Source organism: Hypanus sabinus, chromosome 11 (assembly GCF_030144855.1).
Source record: "Hypanus sabinus isolate sHypSab1 chromosome 11, sHypSab1.hap1, whole genome shotgun sequence".
Taxonomy (NCBI): Eukaryota; Metazoa; Chordata; class Chondrichthyes; order Myliobatiformes; family Dasyatidae; genus Hypanus; species Hypanus sabinus.
The window spans coordinates 77,221,853-77,243,049 of NC_082716.1; the positions used below are offsets into that span (position 1 = coordinate 77,221,853).

General features: G+C 42.5%; 1 protein-coding gene across 9 annotated transcripts in view; it reads left to right on the plus strand.

Moving 5' to 3' along the window:
• Positions 1–142: 142 nt before the first annotated feature.
• Positions 143–21,197, plus strand: part of LOC132402137 (coiled-coil domain-containing protein 190) — a 38,087-nt gene continuing 17,032 nt past the window's right edge. For 2 of the 9 annotated variants that reach the window (XR_009514813.1, XM_059984761.1), the window contains exons 1-4: positions 143–502; positions 674–858; positions 3,976–4,200; positions 5,659–5,812. Coding sequence is in view for 8 of the 9 variants with exons in the window: in XM_059984761.1 (XP_059840744.1) it covers positions 744–858; positions 3,976–4,200; positions 5,659–5,812 (494 nt within the window). In the remaining variant the exon portion in view is untranslated. Of the gene's footprint in view, positions 503–673; positions 859–1,489; positions 1,557–3,957; positions 4,201–5,658; positions 5,813–7,246; positions 9,435–21,197 lie in introns of those variants that run through there. The other 7 variants (XM_059984762.1, XM_059984766.1, XM_059984763.1 and 4 more) reach the window with 7 other exon arrangements.

Here is a 21,197-nt window from a genome sequence, read left to right on the forward strand (position 1 = left end):
CACACACACACACACACACACACACACACACACACACACACACACACACACACACACACACTCACTCACTCACTCACACACACACACACACACACACACACACACACACACACACACTCACTCACTCACTCACTCACTCACTCACTCACTCACTCACACACACACACACACACACACTCACTCACTCACACACACCTCACTCTCTCACTACTTTCGATAGCGGGAGTTCGAGTAAGAAAGCGATAAAGGGCCGCTGTCAAAGTTTGACGGATGCCTGGTTCCCAGTAGCAACGGTGAATTTAAAAAGCCGCTATCCGGGGAGGAGCTAGTTCGGACCCGCTCTGCCGTCTGCAGCTGCGGGTGAATGAACGGGTCTGGACCGGCCGGGAAAGCACTGCACCCGGAGCTCGCCCTGCTGAATCTGCCCCAACTTAACCCCGGTAGTACCGACCAAGAGGAGTCGAGCTGCGCTCCGGTACCCGTGATTTCTCCCCGCGCCCAGGTAAGTATGGTTTCCAGGGGAAAGCGGATCCCCAGCCTTATATTTGCGCTTCCATTCCTCTTTGTGTCAATTCCTTGTTTACTAATTATCTGAAACGTTTGCACTTATAGATTGTCCCCATTGTGTATAAATGTGGTTGACTGATGCTTTATTCAAATGTTCTGACTACAGGTCCTATTTGCTTAATTTTTATTGATCACTTTACTGATCAGTTGCGGGGAATGGTTGCAAGAATGGGTTGATGGTCGGAACAACGGGGGTGAAGTGCCTGACATCCCTTCCAACAGTCCCACGCCCTGGTTGTAACATAAAATGCATGTGCCGCACAGCTGAGATGGGATCTGATGGGAGCTCAGGTTAGATGTGGTTTTGAAAGTCAACATGCTTTGATAGTGTACAGTAGCTGAAAACTCACCAGCATTCAACTTCTACAAATGCTCCCTAAGTACAACAGTGCCTCTTGTATACCCCCTGAAAGTTCATCCGTCTTGTGCACTCTATAACAAGCTTACACTTACAGAGAACTGTCAAACATGAAACTGTGATCTAAAGCATACAAAGACTCAAGTATCATTTATGAGAATTATATGTGCTTGAATCAAGCACCTCATTTTTATCTTGGTCAGTTTTTAACTCCATTAATACTTGGCTCTGAACTCTTTGTATTTACCTGGATTTTACACTTGGATTAATCAAGTTTTCTGTTTGTTTTCTGCCTCACTGGTCCCTCTGCCTCTTCTGGGGAACTCTGGCTAGCCTCATTTTTTTTCGCTCCTGTAGATAATACTTCTAAATCAGGGTTTCCAAGCCTTTTCTTTTATACCGTAGACCAATACCATTACACATGGACCCCAGGTTGGGAACCCTTGTTCTAGACTGTATCTGAATCCCTTCTTCTTTAGTCAGAGGTTGGATTAGTCTCAAGTAGCAAATAATCAATTATTTTAGTTTTGTTAATTTGCTTTCCCCTTTCCTTCCCAAAAAAAGACCCCAAACTCTCCTTTCTTCCTCCAGCTGAAGACCCTACTCTAACTACCCACAGATGACTGGAAAGGTCAGTAGAGTGTTGGCTTTCTCAAAGGTACAAAGGGCAAGTTGTAAACTTGACCTTCAAGGTGATGGAGTTCAGAGTCATCAAATAATGCCAAAACTAATAAGGTTATGTTCAGAACAAATGATGCGTTGAGGAGTACTAGGAAATTGGGATGATCTAATTGGAGCTGTTAATACTTGGGCAGCAGGATGGAGATATGTCTCTACCAAAGGAGGGATAAGGCAGTCCTTCCCTCCGTTGGCCTGCATGCCAGCCTTGGTCAAGGTATAGCACATGCTTAGCCCTCTGATGAGGGTAGCGTGAAGCCTTGGAAGCAGGTGGTGGACGGTCATTATGAGCAGCTGGTGCATATCACAAGCCCTGGTTCTGCGACCGCTGACCCCAAGCAGACAATCTCTGAAGAGCTGTGATAATGGCTAATGTCACTCCTCTTGTAAAGTCACTGTCCAGTAGAAGACAATGGCAAACCACTCGGGGAGAAAAACATTTGCCAAGAACAATCATGGTCACGTCATACAACATGGCACAAAATGATAATGACTCTTAACGAGATAATGTAATTTCTGTTCTGTTTTCCAGTTCTTAATTTCTTGAGGTGAAGTAAACCTGTCATATTTACCAAACAATCAACCACAAGCTGCCCTGTGATGTCACTGTCTTGTTAGTTCCCAGACACTTGGAATGCCCTCCTCTGAAGAGAGTGCTGCCTCAGAGCTTCAGCTGTGATCTCTACTACCAACCCCACTCTCCTCCCTCACCTACTCAGCTCACTTGGGATAAGTGCTGACTTGCTGGGGGCTGGGGGGGGGGGAGTCTCAGTCATTACCATCCCCATTCCCTTCCTGGTCCAGGTCAGTTTACTCCTACCTCAAGCTTCTATCTCCTCTACCATTCCTACATTGCTCCCCCTGGTCAGTTCACTGTCCTTGCTGAGCGCAAGCCTCTGGTTTCATGATGCCACTGCTCTCCAATCTGAATCCCAATCAGTTTCCTTCATCCAGGTGAGCATTGGTCTCAATTCTTGGGCCTTTACAATGTCCCCACTTCCCTCTATTCCCAGTCAATTCACTCTGATTACTGCAGTCCTCAGAGAATTATTGGGGCTTTCCCTCTTCCTTCCCAAAAGAAAAGAGACACAAAACACTCTTTCTTCCTCCAGCTAAAAATCCTACTCTAACTGAAAAGATCAGTAGAGTGTTGGCCTTCTCCAAACCTCTTTGTTCTATTTACTGTACAAGGGGCTGAAAGCACCAAGTTGTGAACTTGAAAGATATACTGGCCTTCAAGATGGTGTAGTTCAAATTTGCCAAATAAAGAGCAAGTTACACTTTGAGGCGATTTTCCTTTACCTGGTCTTGGGAAATTGGAATGATCTACTGTACTTGGAACTTTTAAGATGTTGGAGGGCATTATCCTAGAGAATCTCCCTGGGCATGAGGAATCCTGGATGTGAGAAGACAGCTTGAAGTTGTAATCTAGGTCCTATATTGATGATATAGAGAAGCAATTCCCTGCAGCTCTCTCCCTAAACAAAATGTCCACAAAGACTGTCACTCAGAAACATCAGGTGAGACTGACTGTTTTAAATGTTAGACCTGAAATTGCTAAAAATAGCTAGTAGTTCAGGCAGCCACTGTGGAGGGAGGAACAAAATGTCTGCTGTGCACGTGGATCTGCACCCCTCCATAGCTACTGCCTCATCCGAGTACTTTCAGCGCCTTTGCCACAAATGCAGGTTCAATGCTGACCTTGGGGGCTGACTCTGCAGAGTTAGCGTATTCTCCTGTGACCATTCCGCTGGCTCCGGTTTCCCCCCCACATTCCTAAGTGTTAATTGACCACTTTAAATTGCCACAAACGTGTAGGTAATTGGGAGAATTGATGAGAGCAAAAATTCACATTGATAGAGAAACTCAGCAGGTAAAGCAGCATCCATGGAGTTAAAGCACTGGCCAATGTTTCATGTTGAGACGCCACACCTGGAAACTGCTGAGAAATGCAGGGGAAATAAACAGTGGGATTAATGTGGGCTGAGTATGAGCAGGTGCTTGATGGTCAGTGTGGGAATCGGTGGGCCACAGGACCTGCTTTCTCACTGTGTTGTTTATGAATCTGTCTCCGGTTTGATTGATTTTTATTCACTGATTTGGCTGCACAGAACCTAACAAAGGCAATTCAGCCTGGTAGGCTGCAGGTCAACCACAAGGCAACTGAAAGCTGGAATGCTGGGGACTGAATAGTCTAACACAGCTCCCACATTTCCTTCATTTCTTTTCAAAAACACCGTGTCTTTAGTCTCGATCACCAAATAAGTTAAAGGTGAATTCTGCTGCTGCACTGTGATCAAGATTGCTTTTGATATTTTTATAGGATAGCTTTTATAGGTGTGTTAATCTGCCAGCATGGCTTCTGGCTGCAGAAGTTTCTCTTGCAGCTTCAGCAGGGAAAATGCAACGCCTTAAGTCGCACACTTTGGAGGGAGAGATAGCAAGGTGGCTGGAGACAGAGAGGCGTGAATCCAAGCATGCAGAGACGAGACTCAGGAATGGACTTCATGACTTGGAGGAGGCGAGGTTTTACTGTATCAACAGAATGACGAAGGAACAGAGACGTGTCCAGAGAGATCTTACCACGATAAAGAATGGTAGGTTGCCCTTGGTAAGATGGAGACATTCACACATTGGATGTTCTGAAGTTGCCACTGGGCAAAGACGGTTCACTCAGGGACATTTCCAGTGACCAAGCTAAACAATCACATGCCAACTGTCTTACTGTTTTTATCTTACAAAGATATCATACCCCTCTTCCTTTAATTTCCCTTCTGGTACATTCTCTAAACCTCTTTGTTCCATTTACTGTGCACTCTACTGTCTCTCAGACTCTGCAGATGGGAGACAGACAACTCTGTTCTATTGTCTCCATAGACGCTGCCTGACCTGCTGAGCATTTCCAGCATTCTCTTCCTTTACAATTGAGACATTGCATCCTAGAGATTCTGTAAGTTTGAAAGTCAGATCATGCTCACACCTAACTACTTCTTCCCCATTTAAAAAAAAATTTAGACTGTACATGTATAATTTGGAAATCGTTAGTACAGAAATTTGTTTTACAAACTTCAGGCGATTCTAATCAAGCCTTAATCATTACTGAACTATAAGATTTGGAAGCCATGTGGAATACCTTCCCTTGGTAATCTGGAGTTCCCCATTACATTATGCAGCTAACCCCTGAATGGTATGTAAGTTCTACACCACTGCTCTGAAAGAATTCAAGAGTATGTGAAATGGTCTGAATGTTGCCACATCCCGCTGCTTGCCCAGTGGGTGTATCGTTCAGATAGCAAGGTAATTAAACCAAAGACATGCCGAGCAAAATCTTTCTCCACTACACTGTTTAATTGTTTATTTAGTGGGTCTGTGACCGGTGTTGTGCCAGGCATTGCTCACAAGTGTGTCAACAAGTGCATTCTGATATCAGTTCTAAATTTTCATTTTACTTTCAACCTGCCTTCCATTTTTAATAATGGATATTGAAATATTGTGCTAGATCTATTACTTATTACTGTACATTCCTTTAACAAGAATTGCACCCCCTTAGCACCTCAAAGAGCTTTCAACCCTATGCTTCAGTGTCCTGTATTTCTCTCATTAAGTGTCCCCTTTCCCCTGTGTCCCCTGACCAGACCATCTTACACTTCCACTTCCTATTGTTTCAGTTTATTGTGCTCACTACCATTCCTATGTTTCTTGTACGTATGACAAACAAGGGTCTGCTGAAATGTCCAAGTGTCTCCCAACTTCACCTAAGATTCTCTCAGCACAGTCCATGGAACGTTTATACTTCCTGGAGCAACTAAAAGACTACTGGCGGAACCCAGAGGATCAAGCAGCATCTGTTTTTGGTACGGTAGCTGTAGGAATTAGTAGGTTTATAGTAAATATCTCTAGATAGTTATCACCTGTGATAGAGTCAGAGAGATCCAGGGAAGAGAGAACGGTGTCAAAAAATGGTCCAAGTGAATGTGAGGACGGGAGGTAAGGTTGTGAGCCTGTCATCTGGTGATTCATCCCTATGTGTTCATAACTTGTTGGATTTTTCCCAGGCTATTCTAAGAAGAAGGTGGTAAGCAGTTTCGGAAGGTTATGTCCAGATACTAACACTGCAGTCAAGGAAAGCCCTGACTTCAGCAACAAAGTTTCACTCATCAAACCACCTGCAAAGGACGGAAGCTTCATCTTGGCATCAGAAAGAATCAGGTAGCAAAATATTTACCTGATTTTGTGCTCAACATTTTGAACTTGTGATTCAATAATGTTAGCAGGATATGTTTTAGTTTCAGACCTAAGGATTTTTAGGTACTTAGCCAAAGAGATTCTTCAGCCTTTATATTCTGCTCATCTGATGTGGAAGCTGGGACTGACATTTCTACACAGACTGGTTAAGGTTGACAATGACAGGGCTGGTCCACCGTAAGCAAATTTGAGTGTGGACCACACTGGGTCTAGATGTCTGCTTCCACTGGCCACTTACTGATTACACACCGGACTCCACGGCTTGACTGCACCATCTCTTACCCATCTCCCGGACAAAGGTTTGTTCGCAGGTGAAACATTTCCAGTGCCCATTTATTACTGCCCCAGGCTTTTATTACTGGCAATGGCCTTGATGGTCACATGTCTAAAATGGCCACTGGTACTGTCATTCATTAGGGTGATTAGAAGATTTGCTTGGCTGGATTGTTTTCATGAAATCCATCCTGACGTACATTTATGAGCTACTACCTAACTAAATAGCAATTTGGTTTGTCCTGCATGCTTGTTTTCACATATTTAGAGTCACAGAATCACACTGAACTAGAACAGGCCCTTCAGCTGTCCAAATCCAAGTCGTCTAACACCCAATTCTACAATATTTTTCCTACATTCCCATCAATTTCCCGCAGATTCTACCACTCAGCTGCACATTATAAGCAACTTACAGAGGCCAATCAACCCTTTAAATGTAAACTTAACCGTTTTATTAGACTATTAGAGTTGTAAAGCATATAGCAATTGTGTTTCGGCCCATCATGTCAATGCTGACTTTCATGCCTATCTACAGTGCCTATAAAAAGCATTTGCTCCCCTTAGAAGTTTTCATGTTTTATTGTTTTACAACATTGAATCACTGTTGATTTAATTTGTCTCTTTTTGACACTCATTAACAGAAGAAGACTCTTTTGTGTCGAAGTAAAGACAGATATCTATAAAGTGGTAGGCTAATTCATTCATGGAAAATTAAGGGATGAACGTTAGTTACATGGCAGTTATGTTCAGCAGAACAAATAAATAGATTAAAAAAAGAGCTTTGTTAAGCTGATTGGCCTGTAGTTGTCAGGTTTCTCCATCTTTCCATCTATAAATTGCCATGCTCCAATTCCTAGAAGCATTGTCATTTTGCTGGGTATTTTAAAGAGTAAATTTAAATAGACATATTTCTAGACAGAAACAGGTCAAGAAATATGGGTAGGGAGAGGGAGTAAGGTATTGATATATTATCATATGGGATGCCTGCTTCTATTTTCTGTTTCTTGGTTTCGGCCAGAACCTCTATACTTTCCAGATTCAGTGACATAGGATACATTAAATGTAAACAAGTTGACTTTCCTACTTTGAAAACAGCCACATTTTATCAGTTCTTATTCAATCCAGTTTCACTACCAAACAAGAGATGCTGGAAATCCAAGGAACACACACAAAATGCTGGAGGAACCCAGCAAGCCAGGCAGCATCTATGGAAAAGAGTACAGTCGACGTTTTGGGCCGAGACCCTGAGGAAGTTTCACTACCAGCTCTTCATTTTAACTGTAACATTGAATTGTTTTCTCTCCTGGTGAAGATACAATGCAGAGTAATCCTGGGGTGCTTTTGCTTTGTCCTTAGCCTCCATTGGGTCTCCTCTTTGATCTCTGATCAGTTCTGTTTTTCCTTTATCTGCACTATAACCATAGTCTTGCTGTTTGTTTATGGGAAGTCTTTTATGTTGCTCTTCATGTTTGACACCAAGTTATTCTCAGAGTCTCTCATTGCCACTATCGTTATTCCATTTTCAGATGTAATTTGTACTTTCTATAGTCAAGTTGTCTGTTTGAGTATGAACCTTAATGTTGTCAGGAGCCTCTTTTTCCCATTCTTATTCCCAATTACATCATTCAAGAAACCTTAATTTTGGATGCATTCCCCTCATGTCTCCCAAAAATTAAACAAGATACATCCTCAAAAAAAAATTAAATATGTAGTTCTTGTACCTAATCAACTTTTTTGGAAACCTTCTATTTTTGATAACTATTTTGCCTAAAGCCAGAGACAGATCCTTTTCTGACTCCCTGAAGTTAATCTCACCCTGTTAACTTATATACTGGCCAGGTCTTTGCACGCTTCCACAATTATATACTGTATTTAAATATATAATGATCAATGTCCCCTGGATGATCTCTAATTAAAATTTGTTCCATTTCATTTCACATAACCACATCTAACATGAGTTCCTTCTCCCAGGAGTTCCATTCCCCTTTTGTTACTAAACTGTTACTGTTCCTAATTAGGATGATTAAATTTCCCCATTACCATATCTTGTAGTTACAGAAGCATAGAACATTATACGGGCCCTATGGCTTACAAAGTAGTGCCAATCCTTCACTCTGCTCCAGAATCAATCTAACCCTTCCCTCCTGCATAGCCCATACTCCTCCAGTTTTCATTCATGCATATGGCTATCTAAGAGTCTCTTAAGTGCCCCAAATCTGTCAGAGGGTGGTGGGGTGGAGATACATCTCTAACAAAGGAGGTGTAAGGCATTCCAACCCTCTGCTAGCCTGCAGGTCATCATTGGGCAAGGCGTAGTACCTGCTTAGACCTCCGATTAGAGTCACATAAAGCCTTAGGAACAATGGTGGATGGTCATAGGAGCAGCTGGTACACATCACAAGTCCTGGTTATGTGACCACTGACGCTAGGCAGACAATCCCTGAAGAGTATTGATAATGGCTGGGGTCACCTGTCTAGTGAAGACACTGCCCTGAAGAAGACAATGGCAAACCACTTCTGTAGAAAGATTTGCCAAAGTCAATCATTTTGAACAAGATTGTCTATGTCATACGAGACACCACATAACGAATGAAAAAGTATACCAGGCTCCACCAACAACCTAGCAGTGCATTACAGGCATATAGCACTCTGTGTAAAGAACCCACCATTGACATCTTCGCTGAACCTTCCTTCACTAGATTAAAAGGAAGCTCTCTAGTTATCACCTTTGCTGTCCTGGGAAAAGGTACTGGCTGGCCTCTCTATCGATATCCAAGGTGTGGTGGCATACAGTATAGTGTTAGTGCATCACTTTAAAGCACCAGCAATCACTGATTGGGTTTCAATTTTCACTATGGCCTGTAAGGAGTCTGTGCATTCCCCCCCCCCCCCCGTGACCACGTGGGTTTCCTCCGGGTGCTCTGATTTCCTCCCACATTCCAAAGACGTACAGTGAGTTGTGGGCATGCTAAGCTGGCACTGGAAGTATGGTGACGCTTGTTGGCTGCCCAGCACAATCCTCGATTATTTGATTTGATGCAAAGAGTGCATTTCACTGTATGTTTCAATGGACATGTGTCAAATAAAACTAATCTTAAAAAAAAATCTCTTTAATCTATGCCATTTACAATCTTATGAAGTCACCTGTCGTCCTCCTTCACTCCAAAGGGAAAAGCTCTAGCTTGCTCAAGCTTCCTTCATTAGACAAATGAGGCTCTATTATATGGAATTACATGGAACTATGTACAATGTAGAGCACAGAAAGGCAGTTCAGCCTAACAAGTCCATATTTATAGTTCTGGCATCATCACTCTAAAACGTTTTTTCAACTTCTCCAATTTCATCACACCTTACTTGTAGAATAAAGCATCCAGGAGTGCATACTACTTAAAGAGTATTGGATTTAAATGAGGTTCAGTAACTTGAGAAATCCTGCAGATGCTGGAAGTACAAAGTAACACATACAAAAACGCTGGAAAAACTCAGAAGGTCGGGCAACATCCGCAGAATTGAATAAACAGTCGATATCTCAAGCCAAGGCCCTTCTTTGGGAATTGGTGAAGATGCCACAGGAAAAAGAGGAGAGGCACTGGGAAAAGATGATAGGTGAGTAGATCAGAGGTAAGAGGCCTGAATGGAGGATAGAAGAAGAGGGAAGGAGGCTGGAATCTTTTTTTACCAGAAGGAGAAATTGATATTCATGCTATCAGACTGGAGGCTTTTTACTGGAAGGTGAATATCGCTTTCTCCTTCTGGTAAAAAATATTTTACCTCCCCTCTTCAATTCCCTGCTCGGGCCTTTTACCTCTTCTCACCCACCTATCACTTCCCCCGGGTCCCCTCCTCCTTCCCTTTTGCTCATGGTCCTCTCCTATCTGAATCCTTGCTCTCCAGCCCTTTACCTTTCCCACCGCCCCTGCCATTGGCTCCACCTATCACTCTGTAGCTAGCCTCCTTCCCCTCCCACCACATTTTTATTCTGGCATCTTGCCCCTTCCTTTTCAGACCTGAAGAAGGGTCTGAGCCCAAAACGTTGACTGTTTATTTATTTTTATCAGCTCTATCTGACCTGATGCAGTTCAATACTTTCTTTCATTCTATCTCTCTAGAAATTGCTGGCTTTCTTTTTTTGTAAGTAACTTTATAAAACTAGGTCTCTGTCAATTTTGCACTTATTTTTACACTTCTTCCCACTGTGGACTTATGTAGAGACCATGAAGCATAAGAGTTCCTGCAAGGTTCCTAACCAAACAGAATCTAGTAATTGCAGCAACCCTTCCCAGTGCTGCAGAAGTTTCTTTGATTAATACTGCTGTCTCTCCAACCTCTTCTCCTTTCTCTTCTTCCCTGAACGGCATGTTGCCAGAAACATGAGCTTTCTAGTTTCCCCCAATTTTTACAGTAGGTCTCAGTATTTGCCATTGATTTTTGATCATTCATCAAACAATTATCACACTGTCACCCTACCACAGGCCTTCTGTCTGACATAGCACATTAAGCTCATTCTATGATAGTAAAAGTCACTTTAGAAATGAAACGCCCTACTTCTTTTATGCTAATCTCCTCAAATATATGTAATTCCAAGATCCTTCCAGTTTTAATCATCTCTCTACATGTTCCTCCTTTAATGGGAGCTACACTCAGTGGCCACTTTATTAGGTACACATGTACACCTGATCGTTAATGCAAATATGTAATCAGCCAAACATATGGCAGCAACTCAATGCATAAAACCAGACAGACATGCCTATGGGTTTCATTAGTTGTTCAGACTAAACGTTAGAAAGGGAAAGAAATGTGATCTATGTGATTTTGACCATGGAAGGATTGTTTGTGCCAGATGGAGTAGTTTGAGTATCCCAGGAACTACTGATCTCCTGGGATTTTCATGCAGGGTTTAGAGTTTTCAGAGAATGGTGTCTGGCGAGTGAGACAGAAAACACTGTGCATATTAATAACTTATTTCCAAACAGTAAAAATTTGAACCAACATTCATGTTTCCCAAGTTACAGAAACTACAAAGTTGAATATTTATCAAACATACATAGTTAAAAGCGCACATGGAGCAATGACCAATGGTCATGTTCACCGCTTGCCTTAAACAAAGGAAGAGATAAGGAACCTCCCACATGTGCTCTCCATATACCCGCGATGTTTGAAACTGTACACCAACCGGCTAACCAATGGGAAAAGCAGCTGCAGTTCCTAAACTAACCAATCACAATGGAAGCAACTTTAGACAATTAGAATAAGCCATTCCCTCCCCCGCCCCCACAGAACAGATAGTAACTCATATAACTATGCATTATAACAGAAAAGCATCTCTGAACACACATGTCAAATCTTGACGACCACAAATATACACTCAGTAGCCAATTTATTTGGCACTGGAGGTACATAATAAAGTGGTCACTAAGTGTAGAACATTTAGCTCCTCAGTGTATTCTTCTACACAGTCTGGATCAGTTCTCAGCTTCCTCACCCATGCTTGTTGCTTTTTCATTCTTATTCACTTTCTGGTAGCTTTACAGAAAGTTAACATTCTTCCACTGTCCACCATTCCTTGGTATATATGCCTAATTATTCAATCCCCTCCTCTGTCTCTCCTGCCCCATTTTTCAAGCAATTGTCTTTTATTCTTCACTTCAATTGATATACTTTTTAAGCTTATTTTTCTTTACGGATGTGGGTTCTAGGGTAGGCTTCATTTGTTCCGCAACCCCAGCCATTCTGAATATTCATTGTTTTACCCTAGGCATGCTAAAGAATTGCAGTTGCTGCATGAGGAAAATGTGCATGTCTGGAATTGGATTGCTGCTGGATGTGTGTGTTTGACAGGTTTGACTGTCATGTTTTGTAACTTTAAAACTTAAACTTATTCAAAGTGAAACAAGGGAGCTGAGAGGTGCGAGGTTTAGTTTGTTCTTTAAGCAAGGCGTGCACCTACACTTGGTAGTGTCATGGTGTATGCAATTCATGCACTTTTACATGTGACCATAATGAATGATGTAAACAACAAATAATGCTGAATCCAACAACTTACAAGATTTATTCAAATATTACTGAAATATTTAATACACAACACTCCTCCCTGCTTAGTTATAAACGACCTCAATATAGAATGCATCTCAACTATATACACAATACACTATACATTACTGCAACTATACGGACGTCCGCACATAGTAAATTCTAAATTGTCCCATTCAGCCCTAAAGATTTAATCTCTGTGGAGGATTTCTTACTTTTGTGGGATAACGCCTTTCCTGACAAGGGGATTTCTCTGCTTAACTGGTGAGACTTGTGGCTGGGAAACAATCGCACATTTTGGGGCCTGCTCCGTGGTGGTTGTAGGAGTTGACTCAGAGACTGCAGGAAGTGACTCTGACAGCGGTAGGCCTCCTTTCTTCTCTAATGATTGACTCTGTCCTCACCTGATTGATGTGTTGCCTCCAGGTGATATCAGATGCAACCTCCACTGTGTAGGAGAGTAGCCTAATTCAATCCTTAATCTTTCCAAGCACCCACTTATGATCGCCTCAGTCGTCCCTCAACAGGACTGCTTATCCAGGAGCGAAACATCAAACCTCCTTGTTTGGAGAGCCTTCAGCTTATCTCAGCTGTATGTCCTGCATACTCCTTCAGAGATTGAGTTTGAAGAATCCAAGCATGAATGCAAGGGATGGGCCAGGAACAGCAGAGCTGGTGGGTTTTTGGTTGTGGAGTGTCCTGCATTGCAATATGCAAGGAGGAAATTGGTGGGTTTTGATTCAGTGTCGGTGTAGTATGTTCCACCGACATATCTCACTGGGCATTCTTTAGACTCTGGAAAGGCCTGCTGCCAAGTCATTTGTAGCTGGGTGGTGGAGTGCAGATGTAATATGTCTTATCCCACTCATTTTTAGGACTGACTGAAACTGTCCCGCAACAAACAGTGGTCTATTGTCACTGACTAAGTATTCTGGAATATCAGTGCTTGTGAAAAGGCTTGTCAACACACAAACAGTGTGTCAGGTTGTAGTGGAGGCTTTTGGGAATATGACTGGCCACTTTGTAGCTGCATCCAGTACCACCAAGTAATCTGTGCCCATGAATGGTCTGGCAAAATCCCCATGAATCTTCTGTCAGGGCAAAGTGGGTCATTCCCAGGGACGGAGTGGTGCTGCTCTTGGCAGCTTCTGAATGTCCTGGTATCCCGAACAGTGCACGGCAAGCTTTGAGCAAATGTCTCCAATTTAGACATGCTTAGATGACCAGCATGTTGCTCCTCCAACACTTTACCTCTCAGCTTGGATGGTATAACAAGTCTCAATCCCCACATAAGGTAATCCCATCATAGGCATGTTCATCTCATTGCTGATTAAAATGAGAGAACTGGAGTTTCTGCTGCACATTCCAGCCATTTTGGGTGGCCATGTAGACCTGAGACAGTGTGGAATCTCTTCTAGTTTCCATTGGATCATCTCTGCTCTAGTAGGGAGACTTCCAATTTGCATAAGGGAAAATACGTCAAGAGGAATATCTTTTTTTTGTAAATTTTTCCATTACTTTCTTTTCCAGGGGTAAATGGGACAATCCATCAACATTTCCATGATTAGGCCTCTTGTCCTCTTGAATTTAATTTTGTAGTTGTGTCCTCCAAGAAACAGAGCCCATCTCTGCATTTGGGCTACTACTGTTAGTGAATTGAAAATGGACACTATTAGTTGATAATCAGTAATGAGGGTAAACTCTCTCCCATACAAGTCCTAGTTAAAACATTTACCACCCCAAATGAGACTCAAGGCCTCTCTGTCAATCTGTGTGTAATTTTTCTCTGCAACAGTAAGAAATGTGTTGCAAAGGCTTTGGGGCGTTCACTTCCATCACTCAGGACTCCACCTATGCCATGACTCGACTGATACCACAAGATGAGGCATCACAGACGAGCTTCACTGGACAATGTGAATCATAATGTGTGACTACAGTGTCTGACATCACCATTTCCTTTACCTTTTTGAAAGCTTTGTCCATTGCCATTTCTTCCCAATCTGCAGTTATGAGTTTAAGGGGTGGAGCACCGTATCCAGGTTTAGCAAAAACCTGTTATAGTAGATGACAAATCATAAAAACGACCACAACTGTGACACGTCCTTTAGCCCAGGGACATCCATCGCTGCTTGAATTTTCTCAGCGCACTTGTGTAACTCTTGTGCGTTAATAGTGTGACCATAGTAAGTGATGCTTGGTTTAAAGATTTCACACTTGTCATGTAGTGCTCTGAGCCCACAATCTTCTACTCTTTTCAACACTGTCTTCAGGTATTGACAATATTCCTTATCATCCTTACCGGTAACAATGATATCATCCAGGTATCTGCTTAGATAGCTTTGCAGCTGCTGGTCCATAGCTTTCTGCCAATGTGCAGATTCAGATAACACTCCAATGCGGCTTGTTAGTTGTAGTATTTCACTGTTATGAATGTCATTCCCAGGGGAGTTATCTTTTCTCCAGTATAAATAGTTAGATGGATATCTGCAGACTTCAGTTCAGTATCTTTGGAAAGCTGTACAGTCCCATGTTATTTGTCTATTGTTACAAGGCTAAAGTCAGTTCTGCGTTACTCTCAACATTATCAGATTTTTTTTATCAACAGCATGCAGATTTGTGCTCTTTTTGTGATGGAAACTTGATATTTCAGCTGTTTCTCTACTCTGTGCAGTCCATTTTTTTCTGCCCAACTTACTCTTTGGCCATGTCCTACTTTGTTGTATTTTCTCTAATTGTCATCTTTAAATCTGCATTGGTCTGGTGAATGCTGCAATAACAACCAATTTGTTCAGCCAGGCTGGTTTCTGTTTGGATATTGCAATTTTGTTCAAGCTCACTTGCATTCCTAACTGCAACTCAATTGCACCTCTGTCTGCAATTTCCATTGAAACAGTGATTTTAACTGCTCTTTTAAGTGTAAGTTTGGATTCAGTTAGGCGCCATTAAGATTCCACAAACTAAGTAATCTCTCAGCGCATTATTAAGCCATTAACAAACTGACATACTCTTCAGTTCAGTCATGTATACTGAAATGGACTCTCCTCCCTATTTATTTCACTTATGAAACCTAAAGAGTTCTGCAATCAAAAATAATTTTGGTTCTAAATGTTCCTGCATTACCTTCACAATATCATCAAAGCTCATTTCGGCGGGTTTGGTTGGACCAGTTAAACTTCGAAGCAAACTCTATGCCTTTAAACCCAATGCACACAGCAAAATTGGTATGTGTTTCTCATTGGCTATTTTATTTGCTTCAAAATACTGTTCAATTAGCTCAGTATACATGAGGAACAAACGAACATGTCAATCTTTCAGATGTAGCCTGCCATTTCTGATTTTTTTTGTATGATTATTTTTTATTCACATTTTACAAACCCATGAATTCTTACACTTACTGCCATTTTTTTTTTGAAACTCAACAGTCTCTGCGTGTGCTGCACTGTTTTCTATTTACTCACCTGTTCTTCCTGTGCTTTTCTTTTAACTCAACATCTTGTTGCACTTCAAGAGGTCAACAGCCATCTTGGGTTCATTTTTAAAATACCTCATCACCACTGTTATGTTTTGTATCTTCAAAACATTAAAGTAATTCAAGGGAATCAAGAGAGCTGAGAGATTCTTTTGTTATGAACCCCGTAACTGGGTCACTTACCAGCAAAGATAGAGAGGTCTGTTGAAGTCTGATGGTACTATTTTAACAATATTTATTAGCAAAAATACACAAAAATAATATCAATGCAAACATACAGATAATATACGTCATCAATACCAAATCTAAAAGTGCGGGTATAATAATAATCAATAAGAAATAAGCTCTATCGTTGTCTAGGGGATAATGTATTGTCCGATGGAAATATAAAAGTCACTCAGTTCATTCAGGCTGCAGCCTTTGGTTGGAGTCAAAAGAGATTTTTAGAAACTTGCCAGCTTTTCCTTTTTATGATTTCGATCCTTCGAGAGTTCCATTGGTGTAGCCGGTCCTTTAGCTAAAGCTGTTCTTCCGTGGTAAGGCCCCAATCCCAGGCAAAGGGAAAGGATGCACGCGAGCCCTCCACCGGCTGTCGCTATTAAACGCTGTCACGGGACTTCTAGCATTTCTCCTGGTGCATCTAAAGGGGTTGTTCCTCAGACCCTCTTTTATCCTTACTCACAGGATCTCAGATGTCAATCAGGTTGGGATGATGCAATCCCTCAACCAGCCCACTCTGGTCATTCCCTGAGGGCTTCAATGAATAGTACAGTACTCAATACACAATTCCATCTCCAAGAGACAATGGCCGTTATCCGTGGCTGTCTTTCGGAGGCCCAGGACACATTCCAAACCTTGAGGATTCTGCATGTCTCTCTCTCTCATTTCCTGGGTGCCAGACCCGAATTAATAGCGATCTTGCGATTCTCAAAAAGGAGGGGGCTACTTTGTACCCTTCGGCCCCTCAGAGTTGTGGCACATTCATAACAATACTTTACTTTAAGCAAGGCGTCCACATGTCACCTGGTGGAGTCATAACATATGTAACTCACATCTTTTTACATATAAACATTGTGAATTATATTAACAACAAATAATGCTTAATTGAAATATTAAATACATTACACTCCTCCCTGCTTATATAAGTTTTGGGGACTCCTCCGTGGTGGTCGTAGGCGTTGACTCTGAGACTGCAGGAAGTGGTTCAGACAGTGATAATCACCTTTCTTTTTTAACAATTGACTCTGCTCTCCTCAACTATCAATGTGTCACCTCCAGATGATATAAAATGTAATTTCCACTGTATAGGAGATTGGTCCAATTCTGACCCTAATCTTTCCAAGTACACCCTATCCCCGTTATATGCGTCTTCAGACAATGCATTTTCACAGTTGTGTGTTGAACCTACTTCTACCAACTTCTTAAATGCGTCCAAAACTCACAGTTATGTGTGCGTGTGCGGTGGAGTCTGTGAGGCTGTTGGCTGACCAGTATTATGTGGGACGAGACACGCCACTTTCCCGCCAAAATAAGCCACGCGCACATGCTTCACAGTCTCGCATTGGTCGTGGCAGTGTGTGTGCATGCAATCTTGCTCTGTTGTTATTACATACGGTGCAGTGATTTTGTGCTTGAAATATTTAACCATGCCTCCTAAGTGTACTATGTCAAGTCCTGGGCCATCAGCCAAGAGGCAGAGAACTGCTTTAACACTTGAAAAAAGGTTGGAAATTGTAAACACGGCTGCGTCAGGTGAAGGTAACACAGGTCTGGGACTCTACTTCGGCCTCTCGTAGTTTACCATTCACTAAACCCCCGTGCTCTTAAGGGATTGAGTAAGAATATGCTTCCTGTCCACTGGGCAGCTAACAAGAAAGCATGGGTCACTGGTCAAGTCTTTGAAGATTGGTTTGCTAATCATTTTGCTGTTGAGGCTGAACACTACTGCCAGGAACAGAATCTTGCCTTTAAAGTTCTTTCGTTGCTTGACAATGCGCCAGCCCATCCTAAACATTTGGACAGCATTCATCTTAACATAACAGTGCATTTCCTGCCACCTAACACAACATCGCTGATTCAACCACTCAACCAAGGTGTGATATCTACGTTCAAGGCATATTTTTTATGGTGAACCATCTCTCAGATGCTGCGAGCAACAGACGATTTTGAAAATCCATTGTAAGTCCTTCAACATCAGACATGTCATCAACACATTGATGAATCCTGGAAAGAGGTCAGGTCTTCCACTATCAGTAGAGCATGGAAATCAATTTGGGCAGAGTGTGTGCACACCTACATGGGGTTTCCTGCCTTCACTGCAGGATTGTGTGGCCTTGAGCCTTAAAATTGGTGGGGAAGGATTCTCAGATCGAGACAACTGATGTGGTAGAACTCCTGGATCCTCATGATGAAGAAATAAGTGAGGATGACCTTCTGCATTTAACTCAGACTGAAGGTCATAACAACAATGAAGAAGGAAGTGTCAAGTTGTAAAGGATTTTACGGTGAAGCAACTGGCAGAATTTTTTAAGGCTGGGGAACACCTGACACAAATGGCGATGGACATGGACCCAAGATTAGAATGGAGTCAGCACTTCAGTCGTTCCCTGCAGTCAATCCTTCTTCCCAACAAGCAAATTTATGCTGGAAAACAAAATGCTGCCAAGCAAACAACCCTCACCACTTTCTTCAAACCAGTGTCATCCACACCAACTCCACCTCCTCCCGAGCACTCCACACTTGTCGCATCTCCTGCTATCGGCAGTTCTGAGAGTTCTTATTCCATTCAAACAATCATACAAGTGCCTAAGAAGAATGACGTGAGCTGCCATAATGACTATCGCCCAGTAGCACTCACAGCTACAGTGATGAAATGCTTTGAGTGGTTGGTTATGACTAGACTGAACTCCTGCCTCAGCAAGGACCTGGACCCACTGCAATTTGCCTATCGTCACAATAGGTCAATGGTAGACACAATCTCAATGGCTCTGCACACAGCTTTAGACCACCTGGACAACACAAACACGTACGTCAGGATGCTGTTCATTGAATACAGCTCAGCATTTAATACCATTATTCCCACAATCCTGACTGAGAAGTTTCAAAACCTTGGCCTCTGTACCTCCCTCTGTAATTGGATCCTCAGCTTCCTAATGAGTAGACCACAATCTGTGTGGATTGGTGTTAACATATCCTCCTCGCTGATGATCAACACTGGCGCACCTCAGGGGTGTGTGCTTAGCCCACTGCTCTACTCTCTATATACACATGACTGTGTGGCTAGGCATAGATCAAATACCATCTATAAATTTGCTGATGATACAGACATTGTTGGTAGAATCTCAGGTGGCGACGAGAGGGCGTACAGGAGTGAGATATGCCAACTAGTGGAGTGGTGCCGCAGCAACAACCTGGCACTCAATGTCAGTAAGACGAAAGTGCTTAATGTGGACCAGGAAGGGTAAGATGAAGGAACACATACCAATCCTCATAGAGGGATCAGAAGTGGAGAGAGTGAGCAGCTTCAAGTTCCTGGGTGTCAGGATCTCTGAGGATCTATCCCTGTCCCAACATATTGATGCAGTAATAAAGAAGGCAAGACAGTGGCTATACTTTATTAGGAGTTTGAAGAGATTTGGTATGGCAACAAATTCTCTCAAAAGCTACTATAGATGTACCATGGAGAGCATTCTGACAGGCTACATCACTGTCTGGTATGGGTGCAGATGGGGGGACTACTGCACAGGCCCAAAAGAAGCTGCAAAGGGTTGTAAATTTAGTCAGCTCCATCTTGGGTACTAGCCTACACAGTACCCAGGACATCTTCAAGAAGCGGCATCTCAGAAAGGCAGCGTCCATTATTAAGGACCTCCAGCACCCAGGGCATACCCTTTTCTCACTGTTACCATCAGGTAGGAGGTGCAGAAGCCTGAAGGCACACACTCAGCAATTCAGGAATAGCTTCGTCCCCTCTGCCATCCGATTCTTAAATGGACATTGAACCCCTGGACACTACCTCACTTCTTTTTAAATATATAGCATTTCTGTTTTCTGCACAAGTTTTAATCTATTCAGTATAGTTGTAATGTATAAAGTATACCAAATAATATTTACTTATTTATTTATTATTTTGTTTTCTTCTATATTATGTATTGCATTGAACTGCTGCTGCTAAGTTAACAAATTTCACGTCACATGCCGGTGATAATAAATTTGATTCTGATTCAGATTTTTAGGAATGATTGAAACTGTTTCCCCACAATTTGTGGTCCATTGTCACTGACCAAGTGTTCTGAAACGCCAGCCCTTGCAAAGAAGCTTCTCGACACAGGAACGGTGTGTGAAGCTGTTCTGGAGGCTACTGGGCATACTTCTGGCCACTTTGCAGCTGCATCCACTGCTCCTAAGAAATTTGAGCCCATGAATAGTCTGGCAAAATCCACATCAATCCTCTGCTAGGACAATGCAAGCCGTACCAAGGCATGGAGAGGTGATCCTCCAGGCATCTTCTGGATGTGTTGACATCCAGGACAATGCACGGCAAGAGGCTCAATCTGCTGATCCATCCCAGGCCTCCAGACAGAGCTTAGGCCAAAGCTTTCATTTTAACCACGCCTAGATGGCTGGCCTGTAGCTCCCTCAGCACTTTAGCTCTCAGCTTGGATGGTGCAATCCTACATAAGACAACCTCCGTCAAGGGGAAGTCTATCGTGATGCTGGTAAAAATGAGGGAACATTCCAGCCATTTTATCTGGCCATGTAGACTTGAGACAGAGTGGGGCCTTCTGTGATTTTTCTTTGGCTCAACTCTGCCATAATAGGGAGACTTTTGATTTGCATTAGGGAAAATATGTCAAGAGGAATGTCTTTTGTTGTAATTTATTTCTGTTATTTCCTTTTCCAAGGGCTGCTGCTGTTAGTGGAACACCCTTCTGTGGATTGAAAATGGACACTAGTAGTTGATGATCAGTACCGAGGGTAAACTCCCTCTCTTACAAGTACTGGTTAAAATGATTTACACCCCAAACCCGACTCAAAGCCTCTCTGTCAATCTGTACATAACTTTTCTCTGCAACAGTAAGGGAATCTGATGCAAAGGCTATGGGGCTTTCACTTCCATCATTCATAACATGTAACATGACTTCACTTGTACCATAGGTGAGGCTTCACAGCAAGCTTCACCGGATGCTGTGAATCATAATGCATGAGCATAGTCTGACCTCACCACTTCCTTTACATTTTTGACAGCCACCTTGCTCTGCTTTGTGCATTCTGCAGTAATGGTTTCCGGGGGTAGAACACAGCAGCCAGGTTTGGCAAGTACCTGTTACAGGAGTTGACAAATCCTAAAAGCAACCGCAGCTGTGATGCATCCATTTGCCCTGGGGCATCCATCACTGCTTAAATTTTCTCAGCACACTTGTGTAATCCTTGTGCGTCAATGGTGTGACCAGAGTAAGTGATGCTTGGTTTAAAGATTTCACATTTGTCGCATAGGGCTCTGCACCCATAATCTTCTAAATTTTTAACACCGTGTTTTGGAGATGTTCCTTGTCATCCTTATCACGAGAGACTCAT